At 39.5% G+C, this 20,076-nt stretch overlaps 1 protein-coding gene across 1 annotated transcript in view; it reads right to left on the bottom strand.

Moving 5' to 3' along the window:
• Positions 1 to 20,076, bottom strand: part of NCKAP5 (NCK associated protein 5) — a 349,664-nt gene that overhangs the window by 29,293 nt on the left and 300,295 nt on the right. Inside the window, exons 15-16 of the mRNA XM_062579086.1 lie at positions 3,710 to 4,024; positions 1,217 to 1,353 (exon numbers count right to left, since the gene is read on the bottom strand). Coding sequence (XP_062435070.1) covers positions 1,217 to 1,353; positions 3,710 to 4,024 — 452 coding nt within the window. The remainder of the gene's footprint in view (positions 1 to 1,216; positions 1,354 to 3,709; positions 4,025 to 20,076) is intronic.

The following is a 20,076-nucleotide window of genomic DNA, read 5'->3' as shown; positions in this document are numbered from 1 at the left end:
TACAAATGCCACCAAATAACTAATCCAAATTGCCTATGAATAGCTCAAAACAACGCTTCATTCTATTTTTTAAAGAGTGCTTTTAATTTCCCCACTTTCCCGTGCTTGTCTCAGCTCCTAAGCGACGGAGAGCGGCAACTCCCACTAGACGGGGCGCGCGCACTTGGGCCGGTTAGGCGTTGGCGCGCCAGCTACGCCCCCGCTCAGCCCCTGCCTCCGCGGCAGACTACCGAGCAGCCCCGCGGGCCGCGGAAACGTGGCTTTGGCACTGGAGGCGGTCCGCCACGATGCCTCCGGGCGAAGGCCGCAACCGCCGCGACTCGGAGGTCGGCAGCATCGCACTCCGCTGCGGGCGCGCGGCCCGCCCGCCGGTGCCGTGCCATACCGGACGCATCGCTTCCTCTCCCTGTTTCTGTCGGAAATATCCTGAACGTGGGCTATGTAAAAAAGCGACATGCCCCAGTCAAATGCGTGAATAAAGCGGACGTGCAAAAAAAGTTAAGCAATTTAAAGCAATTTAAGCCTCTTGTAATGTAAGGCTTATTAGCCAGCAGCCTGGCAGTTTCCTTGCCTTACTGCCCGCTTTCCTGAGGAAGTTTTGCCTTCACTTGCTAACCTGCTGACCCCGTGCTTCTCACGGGGCTCGATGGCCCGGCATTGCCGGGTATTAATGGCTTGACAACCACCAGCGGTAGCTTTTACACAGGTATATGCATTTGCCTATTCGTTCTTCCTGCAGTGTTCAGGCAAAGATTGAGGGACAGACGGATTAACCAAAAACACTCAGAAAAATGCAAGACTAGTTTTCCTTTCACGCTGCTTCCCAGCACATCTGATCAAACACTCCTAGCGCACAACCACGCAGACAAGGAAACCTAGACCTGAGGGAAAGACCAGACCTGAAGCTCTAACGGCGAGCAGACAAACAAAGCAAGCTGCCTAAGGAGAAAAACTGGTTGAATTTCCCTGTCTGTACACTGCCCGTGAGGATACTGATTGATTAAAACCTGTTTGTAAAGCACGAGGACAAAGGACCTTTGGGTGCTGTATCATTATTAATAAATAACGAGATTGCTAATGAAGGGTGATAAAGCAAATAATGTCGTTATTAGATCGTTAATTACTCTTTTCACTCTATTCGCTAACATTCACCATTTCTGATTCTTTACGTCACAGCACATATCTCCTTTTACAGATTCCACCTCTTAATTCATACCTTGGCTTTAGCACTTTTCTTGCTGGTCCACTCCGGAAGAACCTGTCTATTTTCTACAGTTTCTTCAAAATGCTCGACTGAGGCAGCGCTCTCAGGGCTTGGCTCTTGTCTGTTTTGCCTTCCAAGGCCAGCTATCCCTGAATTAAGAAAGATATTTAAATGGTGGGTCTCACTAGCATCTTAATGACAGTGTTTCAGTCATAACTCAATAAAAACTGGGGGCAAGTTGTGGTACTTTATTACATCAAATAACATCTTATTGTTCAAAGCAACTACTTGCATATTAGGGTAATTCCAGCAACTTACACGGCAGAATTTGATCTAAAGCCCTCTCCATTTAACAAGCAAAGCGGAAGGCATGGCTTTAAATTCCTCTATTAGATTTAAAAAATATCTGGGCTCAAATAAACAACATCCAATAACTATTTCTAGCCACTGCAGGATCTGCTTAGCTATTTTATATTCTCAGAGAGAGAACACTGTTAACATAAATATAATTAGAAGCCCCTTTCCCGCAGAAATTCGCAATCAGCTAGTCTTTCTACTTGCTATATTTACACTATGTAAAATCAAAACATCAAAGAAGATGTATGGTGCATGTGAAATAAAATGATAATTGTAATTTGGATGAAAAAGTGAGGGAGAAGCAAAGAAATGAAAATCAAATGAAAATATTCTAGTAAAGAATGAGTTGACCCCACCATCTGATGTATACAGCTTTTTTTTTAACATCTCTTCATGACAATTTAATTAAGATACAAACCTTACAGGGTTGGTGCAGTGAATATTAGCATTAAGATCAGAACAATCTTTCTGCTACTGACTTCTTATGAAGCAATTCAACGCTTGCCGTTTCTATTCAATTTGTTATAATGACAGTGTTTAATCATGGAGTCTACTCTATAGCGCACTGCTGAATTGAGGTCACACATGTGGCTATTCATGCATATAGCATATAATCTATAACCAAGATTTCTCTTCTGAATCCTTCTTAGCTGTACCATTAATTAACAGTACATTTATTTAAAAAAATTGTAAGTACTAAAATATCTTTTATTTAGCTTTGATTTGAAATGAGCAGGGAGTCTCAATGAAGCATACAATATGTGTTTGCCGTCCATTATACCGTTGCAATACTGCACTGGGAATATTGCTAAATCAACTAAGTTCTGAGATGTTTAATTAGAATTCTTCTCTTACGCATCTTATGAATGTGTGCAATAGGTTTCTTCCCTCCCAGCCTCAATTTATACATCAGCTTATTAGCAGAAAACATATTTGATGGCCTTAAAGTAAGCTTAAACTTGATATTTAACCTCACATGTTAATTAGAGGGAACCTCTCTTGGAGCTAGACTGACAGGGATTTATGCAAGTCAAACATAAGTTTCATAAGAGCAACAAATGCTTACGCTGATGAAGGGCTTACAATTTTTACCTTAAAGCTAAATCCTGCCAGAAAGTAGGAGAGGAAGGTTTCTTCAGAGTTACTTCTCCCTTTGGAATATAAACTGTTTGCGGGTACAGACTATGTGTCTGCATTTATTCAGCTACTCATAACACGGATCAGCAACCTTGATAGCAGCTGTTGCATTAATATAACACCAATAAATAAATGACATTGCATTGGGCAAACTAAAAAGTACTTTTCCCCATTAAACCAATTACTTTTACTGAGGTTCATACCATTTCTACCATTTGGATATGAAAAACAGTCTGTTACAAATATAAATGCTGTATGTAATGATTTCTGTTGCTATTGACATACATATCAGGGGCTCAAAAAGCTTAAAAAAATGCATGCAACTGCTCAGTGTGCATTTATAACAAACTGAAGAGAGTTCAGTGGAACTATTTACCAATGAAAAGTTGTTTTGCTGGATTAGTCCTTTTTCTCCTTTGTCAGCTTTTGTTTTATAGTTTATAGTAAATGCACACTGCTGATAAATGACAATAAGTTGTTTTATGTTTGTATATATAAATAACTGTATAATGTAGTAAAGCACCAAGAGTCTTGCTGAAGGTCAAGGCCACACACTCAGTGGGACAGAGTTTATGCTTTGAGGCCAAATAAGTCCATGGTCTGAGTCTAGTTTCAAAAGCGAGTCCTTATGAATGTGTCTTTTTTTAATGTCACAACATGCCTGTGCTTTGCACTTTGCAGCAAAGTCACATCCTGAATATTGCTGAACATCTACATTCTTATTCAAGTCAAACGCCGAGGCTTGCATGGTTTTCTTTCAAGTACTGTTTCTTGAGAAAAGGACTTAAGTACTTACCACATTTTTCTTCCGCAGTTACAGATAAGCATTACGCGTAACAAAATTTCCATACGGCTCAGGTCACAAACTTGTTAACCTTGTGCTTTCATATCAAGAATATTTTCTGCTCTGTGTTTAACATTTCTGCTATCAATTGTCGCTACTACAAGAGCACTAATCAGAACAGATGTCAGGACAGAAATAATCCAAGTTTCAGTGTAATTAGCATTTACCTGCAGAAGCTGGCGCGCGAAGGTGCCGCTGAAAGGGTCGTACACCTTTGGCGGTCATGGCCGGATCCGATGTCGAGTGACTAATTACGCTTTCCGCAGCTTCCTGGCTCTTAGCGCTTGCAGGCACTTCTCGCTCGAGAGTTTTGGCTTTTACCGAAGGAGCTGGGAGAAGCACTTGCCCCGGCAGCGCAAGGGCTTCCGTGTCCCCGGCAGAGTCGTGCTTGGAACCGTGCCGCCCGGCAGCCCGGGCTCCCGCGTCCGGCAGGGGGAAGGTGCCGATCCCGCTGTCCAGCGTCCTCATCTGGCAGCCAGACCCTGCGGCACAGGAGAACCGTGTGACGGCGAGCGGCGAAGGGGCTCGCTGGCGTTTAAAGACAGCGAAAGGGGCTATGGGAAAAAAGGGCATCTGCCGGGGAAGGTTTTAGGGGAGGAAGAACATGCTGCATTTCTTAAGCAAGCTGCGGACTCATGCTGCTGCAGACGTATTAGCCAGGGCCTACAGAAAGACGCAAGCGTAGACACGTACAAGTCGCTATTCCAGCAACTAGGTTGTATCAATACGGTCTTGCGCTGTCATCTTCTGTTCAGTCCCTCGCACTTGCCCTTCCTCTGCCCAACGAGCAAACATCGGAAGAACCACGATGGCAGCGTCCTTCCAAAGGGGATAACCAGCAAGGAGGGAACTTCTGCACTAATGGTTGGAAAATGAGCATAATTTAGCTTAAACGTCTGGAAACATCCCTCGACAGCGAGATCCGTCGGTCTGCGGCAGAGCCTCCCAAGAGGAGTCGAGGAAGCTCCCTTGCTGGAGCAATTTAAGGCTAGACTGAATAAAGGACATGAAACTACTGCAGTGCACAAGTGTGCTCTAGCAGGAGACGCAGAATACGACCCAATATATCTTTTCCATCTCTATTTACTATGTTCTTGAGTATCGACTTTTTTATGATACCCTCATTTGTTATTTAAGTCTGTCGTAGTTAGCAGTGCTCTGTCAAGTAATTTTCATGATTTTTTCCTCTGCAGCATTTCTGCTACTTTCTGAAATTCGGAAGTATTTCTTTTCTACAGGTTTTGCCTGTTCTTTTTTGAAATAGCATTAACATGTTCATTTTCCGCTTATAGCTTAGCCTCTATGGGCCTTATTCCATAGCAAGTAAGAAATTACTCACAGATACATATTAAATGCTTATTTATGTTTCCTGCTTCCTGTCAAAGAGCAGCAGCTCATACTTACATGCCCTCATTAATTTACCTGACTCACTCTTAGTCTCTTGAATGTGATTTTCCTGATAACATTCTTGAGAGGAAGGGAAGTATTTTCCACCCAGTTTTAAAAATGAAGGGCTTAGGATCACAGGAAGATTGAAAGTCTTGAGCACATTTTTTACCATACGGGCCTAGTCATGTTGCAAAAGCAAATAGGCATTTTCTTTTAAAAGGGCAACACGTGACCCTGCAGTAGGTGATTTCCCTCACCCAATTACCGTATCCCAATTGCTTTTTTCTGCTGGTAGTAAAAGGAAACCAGGTCTGGCAGCCTGGGCTAGCTGGCGACTAAATCCTCCATCACATTTTCGAGCTAACATGCCATAATGATTATAGCAGTTGCAGAAGGTTAAACAGGAAATGCGTGAAAAAGAAAATTAAATTTGGATAGGCTAAGTCAAAGGGAATTACCGCAGCCACTGAACTCTCTTTTCTTGTAGTTATCCTCTCTCTAAGATATTTTTTGTTTTGTTTTCTAATAGTAAAATACCTAGTTGCAGCCAGCTGGACTTTTCCACTGAGGACATAACAGAGTACAGAAAGTTAAAATGCCAGGGGTCCGTCCGAGCCAGTCACCCTACCGAAACAATCTACGGAAAAAACCACTTCAGCGCATGGACATGCAGTGCTTCCACCAACAATAACCAGTGACAAAGTTAGCAAGTAAAGAAAAACACAGAGTAAGAAAGGACTTCCACTAGCTTCTGCTTGACCAGAAGGCAGATAACATGGTGCAACGTTGCTTGTGCTGGAGAGGCAGAGCTCTGCAGCAGAGACAGGGAAGCACCCTGAAGGGAACACCTCGAAACAAAAAATCTTCAGTAGTGGCAGTGTGGTTACTGCAGGACCCAGTTCTGCAACCCAGTTTCACTGGGATTCTGTGAATGAGTTTGCAATGTTTCTTTTTTTTTCATTTAGAGCATTCTTCAAGAAATGAAGCAGTCAGTCCTTCACCATTATAGCAAGAAAATTGAGTAGACTCAAATTGTACGAGAAACACCAAAGCTAAGTCCTTTGCTCAAACTGGAAGATGAGCACTGTTTTATCTTCTAAGGTGATGATATTTTTTAAAAATGATATAATCTCTGTCCAAAGGATCTGTCTTGCCCACAGTTAGCCTTTGTACATCTAGCAATGGACCATGAAAGCAACAGCATAAAATCAAGAGCAATGAACACTAAGGGCCATACAGCCAGGAAATGATTCTTGAAAATAGTCTCCTGCTGTTCCTAAAATAATTGAGAGTGTGATGGAAGAGCACACCAAAAGTGTCACATTTAATTAAAAGGAAAAATAGTTTTAATCAATTACAGCCTTCCTTCACAGAGATTTTATCCACAATAACGGAAATACATGCCATGTGGTAAAACAGATTTTTTAAACAGCTAATTTTTAATTCTGAACAACAGCAAAAAGGGCCTGGCTTTCAAAGTGCTCAGCAGCTCCCACTATGACATTTAAAGGCAAATTTCTGAAAAATCCCGAGACTCAAACACATTCATCAATTTCGAAAAATCTACCCTAAATCTACAGTGTCTATAACAATCTATACTAGATGTTAAATTTTCACTAGTAAAAGCAAGTGACTCACTCACTCCCTAAAGCTCGTTTTATACAATAAAACCAAGAAAGTATCTCTGAGAACAGTTTGCATTACTGAATGCATGAACATGCAGTAGTATCTTGTGATGTTTTTAAAACTTTTATAAAGCAACCACAAAATCAAAAGATACACTACACATTGCTGACAGCCTTCAAGCTAAACAGTTCATGGCCCAGCTGATCTCCTAGGTTGCGCTGACACTTCAAATGACTGTTATTAGCAAGAGCCGCGCAAGATTACCTAACGACAATTTGTAAATGTTAAATCTCTGATGCTGCAACAGTAATACTCAGTAGATGAGAAACGATTCTGCAGAACATTAAAGTTTGGGAAGAACTATATTTGAGCTTAATTGCTCTTGCTTGGGAATTTTTCCTGGCAAACAAGCCAAATTCCTTGCCTGACTTGGTTTTGTTTTGCCTTTTCCCCAGCAGGCACGCGGGAAGCTTACCACGGGGCATTACTTTCTGCAGCGGACGCAGACACGCTCGCCCTCTGCCATTTCACCAAACAAGCCAGCTAGAGTCAAAAGTCTGAAACAGCCCCTTTCTTCCCTCGTCCTCCACTGCGGATTTCATTCTGGGCAGAAAACAAAGTCCCTTTAAACCTTGTAGAGCTACTTTTCTCAAAACTGAAGGCAGAAATAAGGAAAGTATTTAGAGACATTTCTTGGAGATCATAAAACTCCTTACTGCACAGGAATCTTTTGATTACACGATGTTGCAGAAGTTGGCAAAACCCATCCTATCCATCTGTGTTGGACAACCTGATGAATACCTATAAAGCTGAGAAGCATCTTCTCACAATTTCCTTAGAAAAAACATCAGCCACTGAGCTGACGGAATTAACACTGAATTGAAAGTTTGACTCAACTCCCTACTCCTGAATAATTTTCAGACTTAACATTTTCATAGGCAAGACGATCACCAGTCCATGTCCTACCTCCACTTGGCACCTTGGTAATCTGTGCAGTTGGACAGGCTTTGGTGCATACCAGCATCACTGGCATCTTACCAGTTTTTTCTAGTATCAGTAGACTACCAACAGCAACATTAGAACAACATGAAGTCAGAACAAAAAGGTTGCTTGAAAATTTTGTGCTATTTTGAGGGTACGGGCAAGGGGAGAGTAGAGAAGGGCCATCCACTCAGGCTGGGAGACATCAGAAATTCTAAAAATGAGATCTCCAAAGGGGCAGATTAAAACAGCAACTCCTTTGTGGGGTTCTTACGTCTTCTTCTGAAACATAAAAGTTGGAAATAAACATAGCCCACTGACAGGAACTGACAACCTAGGATACATTACAGTCTTTCAGGGTATTCTCCTGAGAGTAGATCATTTATATTTACACCTTAAAATACCAGCAATAGATCAATAAACCTAATTATTCATCAATCTTTTGATTGCTTCTGAAACATTCATATATAAGATACCATCTCCAGCTCAGAAACTGCTTTTGTTACAAATCATTGGAGGCTGGGAGAGAAAACCCAGGGAAGCCTACCGCTTACCTTATTTTCGTGTTCTTTTCTTGGCACCTATATTGGACGCTACAAGGTGAGTAGCCAAGAGGAGCTCTTAGTCTGACATGGTACCACACTGTTTTACGTTGTTACCTAACACACTTCTCTTGGGAGAAGAGTGTTTCTCTCTGTTTCTCTTTTTATATGATACTTGGGAAAGGAAAATCAATTTTTGGTAAAAAAAGTAAAATAAAAGATAGAGCAGTTAGCACGGAGGTAATTACTTCCAGCACAAAACAGAAACATGTGGACCTAGACTTCCTTGGGCTAATTGCTACACTGATGCTTGCAAAATAGGGCATTATTCAAAATGGACAATGGAGCAAAAGCTCTCTCACTTTTAGATTATGCACACCAAAGTCCTTCTAATGTTGGACTTCAGCAAAGTAATGTTGAGACCTAGCACATTTCTAAGACATTTCATGGATTTCATATAATAGAAGTCACAAAGTGGTGGTATAGCTTTTAAATGCAGCTTCTTATACATGCTTCTTCAATAATGTGAAAGGATACTTTCACCAAGTAAAATGTATGTAATGTAACAAACCTTTAACTGAGTAACCTGAGAGTATTTCAAAATACATAAAATATAAATAGCAAATAGTGAGGATTCAACTTTCTATTAAAGTTGCTTTATGTTGTGTCTTAAAAGGAGTTCCATCTCCTTAAAAGGAGATGTGTAGTCTATTCATAAATAGCAAACCTATCATACTTTACATAAGGACCCAGTTAAACTCTTTAAAGTTCTTATGTTCACCTACCATTATTTGGTCCACCTAGTTAAAACTGTTAATTTTATTACAATACTTAAAATACCCATAAAAATATTTACAGAAATGACAGGATCCAAAATTTTATCCATAGGACTAAAATAAAAAGGTCTTGATCAGCAATTCTGCTAGGCAAATATTCTGTCTTAAGTACAAATATAATCTAATTCAAAATGATTGGACAATTCACCCACTTCAAATTAAACATAATAAGAGGAGACAGCGCTGGACTTCCAGATACAGGGAAGGAGTTACAGTTCTGGAACTGCAGGTCCTAACATGTTACAAGGAAAGTTTTGCCTCTCTGCCATCCTGTGCTATGACAGACTGAAGATGACCAGCTGTCGGTGGTGCTGTGGAGCCAGTGAATATTTCTAGTAGTATCTCCATCATCTCAGCAGGTCCCAGTCTGGTGGACCCGCAAAGTTGCTTGTGCAAACCCACTGATGGAGACCTGATGCAATTACTGCAAATAGAGATTATCTCCAACACAAACTAACAGTTTCTATATTAGGGTACTAAAGCTACAGAAACCTGTGCATTTACTTAGCTTTGATGGCCAATCCTTCTTAAACATTTAAAATAAACAGTAACAAAAAAAGACAATTGTATTTTAGCTCACAGGTAGCTCTGCTTAAGAAACTTTCTTTCTGCACAATCATAGTAAAGCAGAGGGAGGTAATTTCTTTCAAAGCAGCATCCTGCTTCATGAACAACATGAAATTCTCCCTTGTGCTCACCACTACAGCTGGTTGGATATCTTCCTTACATAAATTTTCAAGTTTTGGCCTAAAATACTCCATATGATTGACACAAATTTCAGCTGAAGCTTCTGAATAACAACCAGAGTTTTCTACAGAAAGCAGACATTTTCAAGAAAAAAAAAATCCATCAAAAATAGTTCTGCATCCTGAACAGTTTCACTGGGAAATTTCCAACATGCTCTTTTCAGAACTGCAGGCTCACAAAAGCCTTCAGAGAAGGTTCTGAGAGGGATATAACATTAAATGGGCTTTCCGCAAGAAGAATCACTGGTAAGACAGTAAAAATAAAAGGGCATTATTCCAGTCAGTAGCAGAATAAACAAAAATACTCTAACAAAATGATCTTTCTTTGCATTAAAAAGTTCCAAGAGTTTCTATTGAAGATTAAACTGACACATGGAACAGAGGATATGTAATTGCATCTTCTGACACACAAAGGAAGTACTATTTTTGTAGTATTTTGAAACATGCCAAATTATTAATTAATGCATTTTCTTTTCTTCATAATAATATGTCAGTGTAAATAGGTCTCTGAAGAATTGCTTTATCAAATAAACATCTTTAAGCTACATGTGGCACTGGCAGGAAGAACTTAAACTACAGATGGCAGAACAGATCTCTTTATTTGCACATCCTTCTCTTCATCTGCAATGCTAAAGCAACCACAAAAAAAGAGTGTATTTCTGCCAAATCAATGTCAATTTTAAAGCAGATTATTCCTTCTGGGTTTACACCATCATTTGATCCAATTAGTCAAAGATGAATGCATTAGTTCATCCTACCTGGGTCTGAAGTGTAATCAGTACGCACAACTAAAAAACCCCTAAGGTTTATCCTAGGTAAAACCATAAATGACAGAAGTTTTCACTGCTCTGACTCTCTCATGGGTATTGCACTAATGAAAAGAAATTATTTCTAATGTATAGTAGGGAAGGGTAAATGGGAAGAGGACTATATAGCATATTTTTAAATAACTAATCTAAATGTGAACTTGACCCAATTCATGACTTCTTAAATCTGGGACTAGAGTTGAGGCCTATTTATAATAGCAACACCAGTAATCAAACACTATAAACATAGACTTTACCTATCTATTCACGGTTCTGTCTACCGCTTCTTCCTACTCAAGCTTTTTTTGGCAAACATCACTAACTGCAACAGGTCATTTGTCCCAGACCCTGACAACCATCATCCTGCTGTTCTCCATGACCACAGTTTCATCTTTGACATGGATTCTGTGAGTTGGAACACACCACCATTGCCTATTTTAATTCACATCCCTCCTTAAAATACAATTCTGCCTCAAAGTAAAAAGATTAATTTTCATTATCTGTGAACACTAATAATCCTGTACTCCACTTTGACAGTTTATTGATTCTTTTTGCAATATGTACTTCCCATGTCCCCCCAGGCTTTAAAGCCCTTCCCTGCATACCTGTTAGGCTGGCAAGCTACTTGGAAAAGGGATGTTACAGAGAACAAAAGTATAAATGGGTTGGGAAAGGAATTAGAATAATTCTTGAAATTTTCTATTTCATTTCCACCAGTGCCTATTAAATACAAAGGTCTCTGTGCAGCCTCCAGCAAGGGAAGTCCCACAACCCATGAATGCTGTAATGATCTCTCCCTATTAGAGTTATATTCGCTTCCTAAAAATCTACTTGTTGTTCTCAGGAAACAGAACACTAGAAATAGATGCCTTTTTAACCTACTAAAAAAGAAATACTGAGACTTCTAATTGATGTGAAGAGAAAATTTAAGCTCTGTGTAAAAGGCTATTAAATGCAGTCCAGCTGCAGACAGGGTGCCAATGAGGCCAGCCCAGAAATAATTCTGGGAGGCATCCCTCTTTTCTGGCTGTATGTCTTTTTGGTTTTACTCTTCACTGGCCAATTATCCTTAGAGATTTGCAACTATCTTTTAAGAATTCCTAACAAATGAGTAAAAGTTGAGAAGAAGGAGAAATTTTCACATCTGAAGTGAGGGGTGAATCCAAGATAAGCAACAGATCTCTGCAGCAATGCAGAGAGGTGGCTATGCCAGACATTTCCCTTGTTCAGAGTGTAATAGCAAAGCCTGAGAAAGAATAGCCTCCTATTTCCCTTAGTGTCCTGAAATGAAAAGATTGGGAGCCCATGATTTGACTACCAACTCTCCAAGGAACGCAGAACCGAGGATTACTCACTCAGGGCAGGCACGGATGGGGCCTTTCTGGGTAACCATGGCCCCATCTCTTTCTTCATGCCTCAGGTCTTCATACTAAAACAAAGAGCTAATCCCACCTCCCCACTACACAGCAGCACCATAAGGATGAAGAACCTGGGAGTTTGGCAGTCGGGATATTACCACCCTGCCATCACGTTAATGAATGATGCTAGTGTAGAAATACCTGAACTCACATTAATCTAGCTATTTTTGAGGCTGTTTAGAACTAAGAACAAGCTGCAAAATCCTTCCGAGAAGCATTCAGGTAGTTACTTCTGCTAATACTGCTGGAGGTAGCTGGTTAAATTTAGTCTGGGAGTATCTCCATTAGACTGCAGTTACAAAAGAGATGGGGTCCAACTGAGCATCCCAGATACACGCGCTGCAGACAGTGCCCAAGGGAGTATTTGCTGCCGGTATTATTTGCCACTTCTATTCAGGGTTTGTGTTTGCTGCTGGTGCATTTGAAGCATTTAAGGATAAAGGAGTGGAAGCACTGATGTACCTGCTCTTAAGCAAATCTCTCATAAATTGGAGTGTAGTTTCACTCACATTGTGACACCTCTTTTGATTTTCTATTCCCAACAGACAGGACTAGTGATAGCGCTTAAGCATAAATGCTATCTCTAGCAAACACGGACCAATTTATATGCGCACTGGTAGCTCTGGGTTTTGCAAATGCACAAGAGAACAAACTATGTTTATTTTAGTAATGTCACTGCTTTTTGTTTATTAGTATAAAACAAGACTGAAATTAAAGCCACATGAATATTAAATAAGGCTTTAAATAATTAATTTTTAGTTCTGCCCTGCAGATGGCTTTACTTAACAGTACTAGTAATAAACAGTCACATATATACAGGCACACCTGAAACTGAGTGATTTTATTTCTTAATTAATGAAGCAAAAATTCATTAACACAGTGAGCACAGAGTGCTTTGAGTGACTTTTAGCTGAACTACATAATCTGTGCATTTCATACCCAAGCTCCTCCAGACTGGCTGAATCACTCTGAAACGAATTGTGGGGAAGCAGTTGGTAAGAAACAATGATAATTTAAAGCCAGAACATTGAACAGTGATTTTTTTCAGAAAGAGTATTTTCTTGCAATTAAAAATGCATACGGTATTACTTGGTTTTTCAAAAACACTGTTAGAATGAGCATTTTGAAACATCATGCTGGATTTCTTTGCCTGTCAAACTTAGGAGGTAGGTAAATTATTCACTGTACGTATACATGTTTTTTTTTTTCTTTTCCTCACAGTGGACTGTCCAAACATTGAGAAATTGTCAGGTTCACCCAGTATAAAAACAATGCATTAACTGTATAGTCATTACTTCTTCATTAAAGTGATTTTTTTTAAAGAGCATATTGTTCTATGATATGCTATGATGAGTAATTGCACAATTAAATGACAACAGCTCAGGACTCAGACTGAAGACATAAAACAAAGCTCCTCAAACTCAATTAGAAGTGGTAAAGACAGTAACAGAATTAAGAATAGGCATGTTATCCTCAGAGTATGGATTTAGTAACGCATACATCAATTAAAAATGTATTATTCCTATACCACTGAAATAGAATTCATAATTCAAGTGAAAACGTGCTGTTCATCAAAATTCTCCTAAATATCACTACAGAAAAGGAGTATAAAGTCAGCATGAACACAACTGTAACAACTTTCAAATAGCTGAACACACACTCATTCAAAACGCTTTGCACAGTTTGCTCAGCTCTACTTCAGCTATACAAATTATAGTTAACAGGAAAGGCATGACTGAAGCTCCATACAGAAATGTTCACAGACAGTCCTAGCCTGAAGCAAAAAACATGTAAAGTAGAAAAGTGTTGCAAATATGAGAAATCATATTGATATAGAGCATACTGGCATTCACTATCCTACAGGAAGTATAATAATCAGGTACAGTCCTGATCTGAGCGATAAAAATGAGTATAGACTGAGCCAGGTGTTAAGTAGTGTAAATCAACCTAGCAGCATTAAGGGCTGAAGAACCCGGCTGTCTTGTTTAATTGACATTTTAAGCCTGAATGAGGCCTGCAGAGTCTCCCTATGTTGAATACTAAATAGACTATAATCTATACAAAATGTATAGAGAACCATGCTGCTTCTCATTCTAGTTATACCGTTTGGTATTTCTGCGTGAACAAACGTAATGACAAAGAATGAAATAAATGAAAATCATTGTGGCTAATAAGGAAGTGTTGATCCGAAACATTAATACTCCCCACAGAAAGATGACAGCTAGGCAGCAGGCTGCAATGGTGCTGCAGAAGAATGGACAATTAGACAAGTGCTATGAATACTATCTGTTAAAATACAAAGAAATGATTTGTCTTTGCCAGACTGTGAGGAAGGTAAACTGACATAAATTAGGAGACACTAATGGATGTTAGTTTCTTATTATTCACATTGGCAAGGTTCTCCATCATCTTTGAGCCACGCAAGTAGCAATTACAAAAATACACAGGAAGTTTCACTCTTATTATCACAGACTCCTTCAGACTATAATTCCAAAATTAATCTCTGCAGAAATAGCCAAACGCCAAACGAGTGAAGAGCACGGTACAGCAACAGGATTTATCTAGTGGCCCAAACTGTCATAATGCTGCTCCTCCTGCAGATCTCTCCAGGCTGCACAGTACCTGTTCCCCTTCTCCAATCCCCTCCTAAAAATGCATGGGAATAAAACTCTACCAAAAAGATGCGGAGCTACTTAGCAAAAGGAGAGAATATTCAGTCAGCTTTACAAACCGCTGTAACTGTGACGGGCTGTTTCTGATGGGCAAGCTCTCTAATGGTTTGGGCTCTATCAGTAACTGAGGCATCGCAGACCACTGCCCAACATTGCCCTGGAAGGCCTCTCATCAGCAGGACCATATCACATCTTCAGGGATGGCAATATTGTAGCAGAAGAACACAGGGCTGCTCGAAGTTGTGTAAAGCATCCCAAAGAATAGGCAAAGTCTTGGACCGATGTAGAACAATAACCTTGGAGATATTCAGAACCTGATTAATGAAGTCCCTGAACACAAGGAGGCTGGACTAGAGACCTCTGGAGGTGCCTTCCAACCCACAGGATTCTGGGGCATGCTTCTGCCTACACATTGCCTGTTGTTCTTGCAATGCCTACTGATTGTTAAACAACATTTTCCTTTAGTTTCTTATTTCAACTAGTCCCATTCAGAACAGTAAGTAAATGGACAGACCGCAGTCATTTCAATTTCAGTGGTACAGAAGAAGAAGGAAGGGAAGTTTTCTGAAGCACAAAAGAAAGAGGGAAAAACAGCGCTTAATAGTTGTATTAAAGTGTAAACGCTTTGGGCAAATTAGATGAGGACAAGAAATGCCATAAACTTTTAACCCAGGGAATAAAATAAGCAAGACTGCACTGAAGTGGATGAGGAAAGGAAGGGGAAAAGTATAATGCTTCTGGAGGTAATGTCGCTTGATATTTATGATTTCTGCTTAGAAGCATAGCTGGACATATAATTAACACATGTATATAGCTCACTTGCGTAAGACAACATAACAGTGCCTCTTCTGAGTGCTCAGCCAGTGTCCTGTGTCCTGGAGGCATCCCAAGCTAAAGGCATTGATGGAGACATTTGGAGTGAAAGTACCAATCCAGTTGTTTTCTACCCAATCTGCTCTGTCCTGCTGGCACAACTTCACCATCCCGAGCACAGTGAGACCCTGATGGATGAGGAGTTTGTGAGCACCTATCCTGTATCTTCCAATCCAGTTATGGCAGTGGAAGTTGCGACTTTTCTTCTGATGAACAAGTCTGAACTCTGATGATGCTAGAGCCAAGCAGCTTATTTTTACTATTTATTAATTCATCATTCCTTTAGCAATTGGGAACCTGCTCCTTTGAGTTTACATCCAAGCTGGTTAGACACAGAGTGAGCAAGTCATTAAGTCGCTTGCTATGTTAAAGCCCCATTTCAAAACTGCAGCCCACGAAACACACTTCCTAAAGTAACCCAGTCATTGCCTACAGATTTAAGACCTAATTCTGCCTCCACATGCACACAGAGCTTTAGAAAAGAGATTCATAAAAAATCTGATACCTTATTGCAACTTGTATCAAAACATAACATTTTCCAATGTGCAGATTCCAGTTAGCAAAACACTCAAGTTGGAAACCTATTCACTGCTAACTGGTTTTGGCTGACTGTTTTTACAGACAGCAACCTCACGCTCACTTGCAGAGACCTCTACGTCTTTAGCATAGCTTTACTGGGTGATGATGGGGAAGATAAAACAAACATTTTTACTTATCTGATCTTGTGTAAATGAAAGAATCAACTGTTATATCAGTGATAAGATGATTACTAAATGGTTCTTCTCCACTTCTATCAATAGCCTGATGAAAGGAATTAACACTGACAGTGATAAGTTGTTTTCTCAGGCATTAAGATTTCATGACAAGTGAGAATTTCTTTAGCAGTCAAAAGACATAAGACATTTTATCAGTTGAATATTGCTCTTCATTAAATGCATTACAGGCGTCCAAGGATTTGCCTGACATTTAAGCAACTTCTGGATTACCCTTTTGCCTCTCCACAGTAATGTGGATCACCTCTCTTTATTGAATGCACAGGCTGTAATGCAGATCAATTTGTTCACCATCTTCCCTCTGTCACTTATTCTGTTACATTTACCTCAGTAATTCATTACAGACCTCACCTAATCTGTCTCCAGGTTTTCAGGGTTCTTTAACGCAAAAGTGTTTGCTCAAATACGTCAAGCTTAATGGACATGTTTTAGGATGACGCATGTCAGACTTAATGTATTTACCACATTAATCAGGCTTGCTTCCTTCACATCTATTTCCATTCCCTGAGAATGAGAAAACCTGAACTAAGTAATTATTTACTTAGTCCTCCAGTAAAAACTCAAATACTTTTGGTAGCTACAAAATGGCGAATGAAACTAAGCCTTCTGTTTGAGAGAGGGGGTGTCTGGTATTTGTTCTCTTATTGGAAGCCTGATAAAAGCTTATTAAGCGAGCAGATAAACTGCTGTTGTTTTCAACAAGCTCTGGAACAGGCTTTTGGATAAGACAGATAACTAAGCAGTAAGAGTATGTGTATGCGTATCCAATGATACTTTCAAAAACAACATTTAAAATACACTTTTCTAGCTCCAGTGTACTTCAGATCTAGATTTCAGAAATAAATTGAGCCTATCCATGAGAAAAAAGACAGATGACACTGAAGCAAAGATTCTCGGATTAGAAATGGTATCAGTATGGAAGCAAAAAAGCAGACTCTATATCATGGTCTAGATTTAAGGGAGTCACATAATCCTGATCAGCAGTGCTGGGACATGACACACGCAATAAAAATCAGAGTGACCACCAGTTTTAAATGATGCAGGTCAAAAACCACGAGGGAAAAGGTGACAAGAGTGCTGCAAGTCATCACAGTCCTTTGGTCTCGTGTCTTTGTCCCACAGTGAAAATTAAGGCTGCTAGATGTAACTTTTGCACAAAGATGACTGCTAAATCACTTTTGCTCCGTTTGTGTCCTTCACCTCCCCTGTAACTCTGAGCTTGATGGTGAGTTCAATTCAGTTTAATAGCATATGCATATACTCAAACCACACCTGCAGCACGTGTTGCCTCTTGCTCACATGGCAAGAGAAAAGTATGTATACCAATGGGTACTGGACCTAATTCCTGCACAGTGGAACTAAGGTTGTAACAGTAGAAGGCTTTGGCAGTATATATGGGTATTTGTGGGAAAACCATATGGAAGAACTGTAAGGACAAAAGGAATCAGCGATAAATGAGTTTAGCTGGGTACTACAGAGAATGTAGGTTCTTCTCCTCCTCGAAAAATCTGCTTATAAGTTTTTTTTATTATCATATATATAGTTTTATAGTAACGCTACAGGGTGCCGCATAAAACAGTATCAGAATACACAGATAAGGCTATCATCTTTAGTATTTTGATACCTCAATACAAATAATTATAATGCTGACATTTCATTTTAAGTCAAACCCACTTACATCTACAGCACTTTTTATGTCATACATTTGCTATCAGTATATCTGCAAAATTGCTATCAAGCTGCAAGCAACTTATCTATAAAACCTGCTGTCAAGGACGTTCCTGTTTGCTACTGAAAATGTAGCTTGATCACTTGTCTTCTTTCCTGCATATAAAGCTGCAAGGGGTGGACTCTAACACACAGCACAACACACAGCCTATCAAGACCACTTCCTCTCTGGAACGCTAAGAATCCACAGCATTCAAACCAAAGTTCTCTAAAGAAGAGAAACCTCTAAAAAGTTGCTTGAAAGACAGTCATTCCTTCTTCTGACCCCATTGCCTTTAAATTAAACTGCAAAAGCCTTCTGCAAGGTTGTTCTTGGAAAGTAGAAAAAAATGATGATAAAGGCTGCTCTAAGGTAGATGATTATCAGGAACTTTAATGGAATTGAGCACTGGGCTACAGCAGAACTACAAAAGCATCCCTTGACCTCAGTGGGTATTTCTGTTCAGCACAAAGCAGCTAAACTTTTAATGTTGCTTTTATAGTGTGGATGACCAACCCTCCATCCACTTCGAGACTTTTCAAAACCCTTTAAAGTATCTGCAGGCTTTTCCTCTTTATTATAGAAACACCAGTATCTGTCAGGTTCCCGTTTAGTGCTGGATGAATCAATTCTGAGCAACTGACCTGAACCTCTGGCCAAAACCTGACAAAAATTAGACTCAACTCTTTCTTCAGAAGTTTCAAAAATTCTGACTACATTTATCCTCATAATTTTTACCTGCCTCATTTCATCTGAAATACTCAACACAAACAATATGAGTCAGTGCCACAGTTAACTCCTTCCCAAGAACTGTGAATCCTTCTACCAGCCCTGCTTGCCTCAGGGAATTAACTCCCCATATAACTGCAATAGGTAGTATCTTGTGCTTCCACCAGACCATCTAATACCAACAGCACCCAGAAGTATTCTGGACATTAACTGCCAATTCTTGCATTATCAAGATGTGCTCTGTATCGTGCCCTCAGTGCTAAAGCAAACTAGATTTTTTTTAAATTCATTTTTACCAGTAATGTAATTCTGAGTACCCTGAGGACAAAACTACCTGCAGAGCAATCCCTGATGTTTAAAGCTCAGTATGATTTTATTAAAGAATGAAATTGGCCCTTTAGTTCAATCAGTGGCATATTAAAGATAACATTTGAAAGCAAAGAAGCTACCAGTTCAATGACAGAATTATTTTAGATGAACTGTCTAAGCTTTCATGTATTCCTTGAACTTCAGTGCTTTTGGCCAGAGGTATTTGCTTGAATCATTTAGGAATTGCTGAGGATAGAATGACCACTGGAAATCTTGTATGTGAATAAAGATATTTACACACAGAAATATCCAGGAAAAAAAAAAACACTTTTCCTCAATGTTTAAGACTCAGTATAAATTTAAGAGTAGACTTAAAAGCTTCTTATAATTTTTTTGGCCAATAGGAAATTCAAGACGATGCCAACATTGACAATTCTACTGTTTTGGGGAGAATGAAATACTTTTCCGTTTTAAAATGTACACTTTTTAATGTTACATGGGAACAATATTGTTAGGAGCTTGACATACTGTCTGTGGTGTGGGTTTCACATCCCATTTTTACTGACATTTGTATCATCTTTGCTATCCCTTTCACAAGGCTTCAAAAATCATCAGAAAATGATGGTAGGACATGGCCATGGCCACTTAGATTAGCTCCCAGCAATTTGGCCTGCCAGCACTATCAAGTTAGCATTGCAACTGGGGATGTTGCAATCAGGTCTTTTTACATTACCTTTTGTCGGAAGATACGGTGCTGCACGACTGCTCTGTCATGCATCTGTTTTGCCAGGGCCTGATTTGGCATCCTCACTGACACTCCAGCAAAAACATTCAGAGTATATCTTATATATCTTTATATAAGTATATATATAAGTATATATATCTTATATAAGTATATCTTATTTTTCTTTAAAAATATTTAAAAATGTATCAAATATGTGCTAAAGCACAAAATAGCAGTAAGCGCTTACTATATAAATGATCGTGTGTTCCTGAGATACAAGAAGGGAAATTTTGTATTACTGTGTATTCTGTAATCTTTCAGTTTAGTAAATCTAAAGAGTCAGCAAAAGAGTTTAGATTACCAAATGATAATAAGTTAAAAAAATAGCAACTGACAGTTTAC

The sequence above is a fragment of the Rhea pennata genome, chromosome 6, assembly GCF_028389875.1.
Source record: "Rhea pennata isolate bPtePen1 chromosome 6, bPtePen1.pri, whole genome shotgun sequence".
Lineage (NCBI taxonomy): Eukaryota > Metazoa > Chordata > Aves > Rheiformes > Rheidae > Rhea > Rhea pennata.
Note: the sequence above shows the minus strand (reverse complement) of the source record. Positions and strands in the feature narration are given on the sequence as shown.